Source organism: Dipodomys merriami, unplaced genomic scaffold, assembly GCF_024711535.1.
Source record: "Dipodomys merriami isolate MVZ:Mamm:240054 unplaced genomic scaffold, mDipMer1.0.p SCAF_25, whole genome shotgun sequence".
Classification (NCBI taxonomy): Eukaryota; Metazoa; Chordata; class Mammalia; order Rodentia; family Heteromyidae; genus Dipodomys; species Dipodomys merriami.
Window position 1 is genome coordinate 17,208,389 of NW_027203937.1, and position 9,345 is coordinate 17,217,733.

General features: G+C 48.8%; 1 protein-coding gene across 7 annotated transcripts in view; it reads left to right on the plus strand.

Moving 5' to 3' along the window:
* Fam168a (family with sequence similarity 168 member A) overlaps positions 1–4,235 on the plus strand; it is a 156,478-nt gene extending 152,243 nt beyond the window's left edge. For all 7 annotated transcript variants that reach the window (XM_070035044.1, XM_070035048.1, XM_070035043.1 and 4 more), the window contains 2 exons: positions 1,262–1,392; positions 1,984–4,235. In XM_070035044.1, the coding sequence (XP_069891145.1) occupies positions 1,262–1,374 (113 nt within the window). In that variant the 3' untranslated portion in view covers positions 1,375–1,392; positions 1,984–4,235. The remainder of the gene's footprint in view (positions 1–1,261; positions 1,393–1,983) is intronic.
* Positions 4,236–9,345: the final 5,110 nt, after the last annotated feature.

Here is a 9,345-nt window from a genome sequence, read left to right on the forward strand (position 1 = left end):
GAGGAAAGTCCATGAGACTCTCATCTCCAATTAACCACCAGAAAATCGGAAGTGGTGCTGTGGCTCAAAAGTGGTAGAGCAGATAGCCTTGAGCATAAGAGGGAAGAGGAGTATAAGTTGACAGAAAGATGGAGAGGTGCTAAGGCATTTCAGAAATAGGGGCATAGAGGAGAAAGGGTGGCTGGCACCACTGGCAAGAATAAGGCATGGACTTGAATGCCTTTAGGTAAGGGTACTAGCAAAGGGCTTTAAGCAGGGGAAGTACAGGTTGGGTTTGAGTATGCTCATTGGCTGCAGGATGGTGACAAGATCAGAAATGGGAAGGCTGGAAGCAAGGCAGCCAGTGAGAAAGCTATCAGGAAAGTTTGGGGGTGGGGGTAGGGCAATAACACTAAGCTTCTGGTAGCAGCAGGGAGTCCAGAAAAGTGGGCACAAGGTCAGTGTTACTCAGCCAACAGGAGCACAAGGCTCTGTCCTGTAATTAGTTCTGAGGGATGGCAGAAGCAGGAGTCTCTGAAGATCCCTCCTGCGCGCCACAAGTCAGACCAGAGCACAACTGTATGGAACCTTGAGGATGCTGGTGGAGAGCAGAGGTTCAGGAAGGTCTTTGGATAGGTAGGAAACCTAGAGAGAAACGGGTGTTCCATTGAAGGATTTAAGAAGACTAGCTTGCAGAGACTCAAGCTTTAAAGAACCATCCAAGTCTCCAGCTGAGGGAAAAAAGTACCAAGGGTTAAGTGGGCATTTGGATTTTATTTTGTCCCATATACTAGCAAGCTACCAGATGCTTGCTCAGTGCCATCCCTGTTGCTCAGGTCCTAGGACCAGATATTCATGAGTCTGATAAAAGTCCTGTCCTTAAAAGAATACCAGGCTAGCATAGGAGATAGAATCAGACACCAGCAATTGCTGCTCTTGGGGGGGGGGGGGGGGTTGGTGTTTTTGTTTTGTTTTTGCCAGTCCTGGGGCTTGAACTCAGGGCCTGGGCACTGTCTCTGAGCTTCTTTTACTCAAGGCTAGCACCCTACAACTTGAGCCACAACACCACTTCTGGCTTTTTCTATTTATGTAGTATTGAGGAATCAAACCCAGGGCTCATGCATGTTAGGCAAGTGCTCTACCACTAAGCCACATTCCCAGCCCAGCAAAAGTGAGAGAGCCAATCTGAAAATGAAGCAAAGGGCTGGTGCCATGGATTAACTGGTAGCACTTGCCTTGCACCCTGGAGTAGCCTTATCATCTTTTTTCTCTGGATATTCAGGTACCCTGCTGACTACACCCCAGCACACTGCAATTGGGGCACACCCTGTGTCCATGCCCACATACAGGGCCCAAGGAACCCCGGCGTACAGCTATGTGCCCCCGCACTGGTAAAGCCTGCAGCCCATCCAAGTGAGTGCGGCTGGATGGGAGGGATGGGAGGGGTCTCATAAGAGGTACCACGCAGAGCCACCCTCACCTTCAGTCTGGAGCATGTATTGCTTTCCTGCTATGTGGTTTGTAATCACCTCTTGCTATACATGTCCCACCTCATTCATAATTTGCACAGTGGCTCTGCTCTCTAGATAAATATGAAGTTGAACAGCACTTTGTAAAAGCTGAGCTGGGACTTGTACTTCTGTCCTGTACTGCTGAGTTCTTGTGCTCTTTTACTATGTGGTCTTCAGATAACAAATGTAATCTAAACATAAGTCAGATGTTAGATCTGGTTAGAGCCACGTGAGACCATGGAGTCTCCACCCACTCCCCTGGCTGCTCTCAGTAGCTCCTGAGGTAGGACCTGCTCCAGGATGGTCACCTGGAAAGCTGAGCCCCTTGTCTCCCTTACCATCCCTCTCTTTCAGGGCTCTTGATACTAGGACACATCTCCCACGGTTAGAGGGCAGGGGAAGCAGGGACAAGCAGCCTTACCAGGAGGGCACATGGGGCTCCCTGAGGTAGCTTGGAGAACATCACTGTCTGTTGGTTTCCCTCCCTCCCCAGGTCTGGAGTCACACATTGTATGCAACTACTCAAGTCTTACACCGGTGCTGGAGCAGTCCCCTAGCAGCACCACCTCTATTTGCAAGAAGAGACAACGGAAGTGCAAGGGTCACTTTATGCATCTTTAATGGTTTTGGTTTTTATTTTTGGTTTTTGTAAAAGCTGCTTTTTCTAATCTCCTGCCTCTCTCCCTTTGCCCATCCTCCCCCCCTTAGCCACTGCCTTCCAGCTCCACCCCCTCTTCCCCCTGACCCAGCCATGTCCTCTCTGCACTTCTTTTCTTCCCCAAGTGTCCTGTCCCCAGGATCCCAGCCTAGTGGCAAGCAGAGAGTGGGTTTATTGCAGTGGTTCATCTGAAGGCTTGATTTTATTTGAAAAGCATAAACAGGTCTGAGGTAAGAATCCAGAGCTCTTGAGGAGACCATGTCTCTGAGCGACTTGTTTCTGTTCTTAAGAGTTCAGGACATTACCATGTCCTGACCCAAAGAAATGTCTTCTGAGAGCCATGGCAACAGACCAAGAACAAAACCACGTGACTATGTAGAAGTGTTTGTTATTAGCAGCTTCACACCCCAGGCTGAGAACCTGGGGAAACCAGAGTCTTAGGGAGAATTTGGGGAAGGAAAGAAGGGGAGAGAGGTGCTTGCCTGATGCTTTGGTTTGAAAAGTCTCTGGCTATATGGTTTGGGCCTGGACCTTCTGATTTGCACCGTGATGTTAACTGACCTGGCACTTCCTCAAAAGGTAGCTTTGACCTCAGACTTGCCAAGCAGCCGCAGGCTGATGGAATCCCAGAGTCTGGAGACTTGGGAAGGCCAGGTGCCCAGTGTAACCCAGACCTCAGCCTCTGAGCCTTCCTGGCCCACTCTAATGAGGAGCTTCCTTCTGATTAGAGTGGGAACCTGTGGCATTTCTCTCCCTTGCCCTTCTGTCCTTCCAAGTGCCGGGGCTCACCTGTCTGTCTATGAGGCTGGCAGGCAGGCCAAGCTCTTGGTTACCTTGTGCCATTCACGGCCAAAGTGAAGGAACCACATTCCAGGTGGGTGCTGATGGCTCTGAAGGTCAGGATAGTGAAGGAAAAGCAATAGCAATAATCATTTCATAGACTCATGGAACTGAAGAGACCTTAGCAATCATCTCATCCATTCCCCTATTTGACAGATTGAGGAAACTGAGGCCACAAGAAGAGGAAAGGACTTTCCTGGACCTCACAGTAAATTAGCATTAAATGCAACCTTCCTACCTAGTGGCATGTTGCCTACAAAAATTTAGCTAGGGATGGATTGGCTTTGTTTCATAATAATTAAGTCAGCAGCCTCATACCTGGTAAGCTCTGCAGTGATCTCTGGGCTCGTTTCTGCTCTTTTACCCTAAGGATTCTAAAGGTGGGGGTTGAAGACTGGGCAGAGGCCACATGGGGGCAGATGACAGGAACAGAAATTGCAAATGAAGAAATAGCATTTGGAAATTCTGTGAAGACATCTGGAACTTTCATCCTGTACCTGATTCTACACTTAGGAAAAGGAGCAGGTGGGCTGGCTGAAAAGGAGAGGCCATGCTTTTAGGACAGTAGCCCCTCATCATCCTGGGAAGAGAGGAGAGTGGGATCCATCAGGAGAGGAGGACAAGTATGAGGCCCAGCAGAATGGGCTTGCCTGGGGAAAAGAGGGACCCCCGGGACAAAGAGGCCCCTGCTAGTCTCATCCAGGAGCCTGGATTGTCCAGCATCAACCACCCTCTACCCAGCGCATAGCTGAGCCGGCAGCCCTTCTGGGGTGGAACAGGAACATTACTGTACAAAATGGGATCATTAACAACACTTGGGACTTCTAAATAACTATTTTCATTTAAAATTCATGTAAACTTGGATGTATCCTTTCCCTACTTCCAGTGTCCCCCTAAAGGAGGAAAAAAATCAGGAAGCCTTGGGCTAGAAAGACCTCAGAACTGTCTGGCTGTTCCCAGGAGGTAAGGGCCATCTGCATCCTCGGCCCAGAGTAGGAGCTAGGGGACGCCTTCCTGGCCTTGCAGGGAACTTCAGGACCAGTAAGAGAAGACTGGCTGTTCTGAGTGCCCTGCTTGGAGGCGTGCTGACAGGGTTTCATTGTATCACAACAAAATTTTCCAGTGTTCATTCATTTTTTTGCAGTGCCCCCCCCCACCTGCTTTGGTTTGAACAGGTGGGCAAGGTTGTTCTAGATTATGTCATATGTGTTTGAAAAAATGCCAAAATAATAATACTAGGAAATCTTTGCATTTGTCAGGTGCTTCATAGATTTCAAAGAATTTCACAGCCTTTAATTTACTGGCCCTGTGAGATGACAGGATTACCTACTCCACCTCTTTGAGAAAGGACAAACAGGCAAGGAAACCACCCAAAGTTGAATTGCGTGCTGGAATCCTGACAGGACTCCCAACGTGGCTGCCTCCAGAGGGGCTGGTGGGATTGAAAAGAAAAAGGAAACGTAGGAATGACCTTGTAACTTTTGTTCTTTCTACACCAGTAAGTAAAAACTGTGCCTCACAGTTCACAGAGCAGTTCCACATCCAGTGTGTGGTTTCACCCTGATAGATGAACCCAGGCTGGATTCTGGCCCTCCCCCCATAGCCTTGTATACTGAAGCAGCTTCGCTCTGCGCCCTGACTTAGCCCTTGTATGTTATTCAAGATCAAGGGAGGCCCCAAGGTGAAAAGGCATTGAAATGCTGTCTTCTGTAGGAGCCAGACCCAGTGTCTCTTTGCCCCAGTATGAGCGCTGGAACCTTGGCACAGCTGGCTTCACCCTCTTATTTAACAGAGATCCACAAGCCTGGCCACGCTTGGGGAGTCACTGCAGAGGGACTGAGCCCAAGAAATCCAGGCAGTGTTTGCATCAAGTAAGTTGAGCACGGCTCCTAGCAAGGTCCTGGTGGCAGGAGTTCTGTCATCCAAAGATTCTGGATGGCCCTGGACTGCTCAGAGCTAGAAGGGCCCTCCCATCCCAGGGCAAGGGACATGCACACTTGACAGTGAGCTGGTGTCAGCAAGCACACCTCTTCTTCCCATGCCACTGCCCCTCCCAGCTCAGCATCTTAGTGGATGAGGCCAGGGGTAAATATTCCATTCACCTGTTCTTTCCCCGCACTGCTACTTGACCTTGCTCTCAGCAACCTGGGGTTCAGGAAGTTTGAGTCTGGAAACTGTATTGCGTCTGAATCATGAAAGTCTGAAACATAACTTTTCCATGCTTTGGAAAAGGATAACCAAAAAAGCAAAAATGTAATTGTCCCCATGAGACAGCAGCAAATGTGCTGCTCCTTCTCATTGTCCGCAGTGGCCCTGACATACACTTCCCTCCCCTGAATGTTCTGCGGGGGCACGTCCAGCTGGCCAGAGCTCTTTTCATATGCAAAGTACTTCAGCAATGGGTTGCCAAACTCCCATTTTATAGATGAGAAAGCTAATTCTCCAAAGGGCTAGGGATCCTCATAAGTAAAGCTCTGTCTGCTGCCACCTGCTGGGTGTCCAAATAGCAAGCTTGGAGGAGGGTAGGGCTGTCTGCCTCTAAGCCCAGGAAGACTGTGAAGACGCAGGAAGCTCAGTTCTCTTGGCTGAGCAGACTTATGAACTTCTATGGGCCAAGGCCTGTGATGGCCCTGGGGACCAGAAGCATATCAGGTGGCAGCACAGAGGGGATGAGAATTTGCAACAAAGGGCCTCACTTGAACAAAACACTTAGAGGTGACAGTGCCTACCTAGTACTGAAGATGTATTCAAGTGCCAAGCATCTTCAGGAAGCCAGCACACACTGGCTTTCTGATCCCTGTACAGATCCAGCAAGATGCATTTCAAGGAGACCCTGAATGGCCAAAAACATCACAACTGGAATTCCTCGGATTGCTTTTTCATGGTGGGAGCCAGGTCCTAGAGAGACACACAGAGGAAGCAGGCTCCGTGTATCCTAATCTTTTTCCCCTGGCCACTGAAATTGTTCCAAATTTAAAATATTCTCCTTCCATATACCTGGGAGTGCTTCTTTGGAAGGTTTGCTTTGTTTGAATGGCCTTCAGAAATCACATGGAGCTTAAAAGTAGGACAAGCCCTTTGCTCACCAAGTTCTGGCATCCTCATTGTACAGGCTGAGCCAAGCCTAGTAGAGCCCTGCGTATCAAATTCCTTAGCTCTGCTTTTTGGCCAGAGGGGACAGGCCCTGCTCAGGGCTTTGTAGTCTTCACTGCATTCTGGCTGGATCAGTCACCATCACTGCACTCTTCATGTAAAGCATAGTGAACCCTCGGGCAAGCTCTGCTTCTCCACTGCTGGTGTGCAGTCCCCTGCATGCTGCAAGCTTGGGAATGTAGAGAGGCAGGCGGGAGGGGTATGGACAGAGGGGAGGCAGGCTTCTTGCTGGTATGCGGCCTCCTGGAGTTTAGGCCACACCTACCTTTGGAAGCAGGGTTAGTGGAAGAGGCCTAGCCAGGTAGCTTAAGACACTCAGGTTTTTGAGGGCATGCCAGGTTGACTTCAGGGTCTGTCCTTTACCCATCCATGTCCACTTTTAGGAAATGTCTGAAATTTGGCATTACAGGGTTCCAAGACCTGGCCTTCAAAATTCCTGACAGGCCAGCTTCAACATTCCATGGCCAATCTTGCCTGAGCCTGACCTAGGTCCCACTCCCTCAGTTTCTCCAATGGGCATTTCCTACCTTGCATGCTGTCGGGGCCAGCCAGGAAACACAAGGGTTGGGACTGGCCAAAAGGGATACAACAGCACATGCCTCCCTAGCTGCAGAAATCAGTGGCTGTGGTATTGAGTCCCACAGCATTCCTGGTAGGGATTTCCTTCCTGAAGAGAACAGAACAACTTTGCATAGAATTGCTAGCCCATGGGTACAGCCATCCTCAGGCTCCAGCCTTCTTCCTCATGCCTAAAAGTCAGGGAAAGTGGGACTGGCCCAGAGTCTGCCTGGGGTCAGTTGGATTATCTGGATCTGGGTTGTGACCCATGTCTCTTCACCGAAGAGAGGCTAGCAGGGCTTCTGGCACCTGAGGTCTGATGATCTCTGAAGACCCAGGGCCTGTCCCCTCCTGACTTCACGGCATCTGCATCCCTCTTTCATATCACACAGCAGAGAAGCCTGTTCTCATGGCATGTAACATCCCTGTGAAAAGAGCGTTGTATATGATGTTGTATTTTTTAATTCATTTTAATCTACAGGTTGGAATCTAATTTTTAAATTTTATTGGAACTCACATTTTAAAAATAAAATGTTTAAAAATGATGAAATAATAATAATAATAATAATAATAACCTTTGAACAGTGTCCTCCAAGTAGTTTGATCGAAGAATTTAGAGGTGTTTTCAAAATACAGCCTGGAGTATGATGATTGGAAAGCCTGTGGCCTCACTTGTGTGTATGAAGTGTAAATCTGGTTTGGTTTTATTGTTTTGGATTCCTTTGGGTTTTGTTTAGTTTTGTTTTGAAGATCAGATAGTGATCACTCTGAAAGAGATTGAAGCCAAGAGTTTGTAATTATGATATTTACTGTAAGCTGTAGAACATTCAATAACTATTAAAAAAAAAAGTTTCCCAAAAAAGAAAAAAAGTCCTAGGTGACCAGACTGAGTGGTTTTTGGGGGAGGGAGGTACAAAAGACCCAACACCTGGTTCAGGGAGTCTCTGAGCTTCTCCCCAAATTGATTCTAAACTTGTTTTTAAATAAACAGTTAAGAAATAACTGCTCTCTCTCTGAGCTGGGTGTAGTGGTACCCACCTGTAATCCCAGAACTCTGGTGGCTGAATCAAGGGAAAGTTCAAGACCTGTCTGGGTTACATAGGTAATTCCAGGCTGGTTTGGGATATATATTGCAAGACACTGGAAAAACAATTAAAAAAAAAAAAAACCCTGTGTATTACCCCATAGTAGGCTTCACAGGGGTCTGGTCCAGCATCCCAGTGATGGAAGCTGTGAAGAGTCAGCTGCAGCGCCCGGATGAACTGTGTAATAGGAGCCAATAAAGCCATTAAGAACTGACATTGAGGATGGGTACAGTGGCCTGTAATCCAGGCGGTCAGGGGGATAGTAGTTTAAGGCCAGTCAGGGCAAAGAATGAGACCCTATCAATAAGACAGGAGTGGTGATCATATTGTCCTAGCTAGGCAGGAGGCATAGGAAGATCAAGACTGAGGCTGATGTTGGGCAAAAACATGAGATTACTTGAAAAGGCAAAAAGGAATGGGTGCATGGCTTCAGTGGTAAAGTGCCTACCTAGCAAGCCACAGGCTCTGAGTTCAAATCTTAATACACATCTATTGAGGATGGGATGTAGCTACATAGAGCACTTGGGATAGATCTCCATATCAGAAAGAAATGGTTAAACAACAACAAAAACCCTTCCCAGGGCCAGCCACATACAGTTTAGCCTGCTCAACTGGTAAGAAAAATGGCCCAACGAGCAGTAACAGGAAGACTGCAAGCCAAGCATTTGTCACTGTTTAAGACACACACACGCAGAGGTGGGGAGGGAGGTGAGTGGAAGGAGGCCAAGCCGAGTGGCAAGCAGAGCCCCACTCTTCCCTCCAGTTCCCACTCAACCTGACCTGGAATGGCCAGGAATATCTCTGTGTGTGCAGGGACCTCCAGGGGACAGACCAAGACACTGCATCTGATTCCCCACCCAACTCTTCACCCTAAGGGGTAGTGAAGGACAGTGCTGTGATACAGGGGCCTTACCAGCCTGGTAGCCTGGCTCCAGCCTCCATCTCCATCCTGGCTAGCATTTGAGTGTGCCTTTCCCTGTGCTAGAAGCGCCAACCAAAGATATATTATCGGGAGATGTCAACCAGCCTGGCTCTGGGCAGAGACAGAGGCCAAGAGAAGGCGGGAGGCCAGCCTCCTTCCCGGCCCCAGGGTACTGTCATCCTTACACCACCTCAAAGTGAGCCACGTGCCATCCAAGGCCTAGGTGAAATGAAGCGGATGGGTTAGCTGACTGGGGAACAACCAAGTTTGAGAAACCAAACCCAGAGATACAATGAACAGCTGGCAAACAGCAGCCAAGTACGCTGCATTGCAGACAACATTTCCCTGGACTGGTGATACCTGCTAGTCACCTGCCCTGCCCTCCCTCGCCCTGCCCTGCATTTAACCATCTTTGTTGCTTCAGAAATTTCCTCCAGCTGTCCAGCATCCTTCCCCCCTCCTAGTACAAGTGAAACCTTTTCTCCTAGGTCCTTAGAGGTGCCCCTGTCCTTTTCCTGCCCATCTGAAGTCTCAGAAGAGCCTGTGCCCTGGGGAAAAGCAGCGGGGAGGGGAGGGATCTCAAAGCATGTCTGCCTGTCCTCTGTTGAAGGTGATGTTTCCTATGTCACTGTCTGGCCA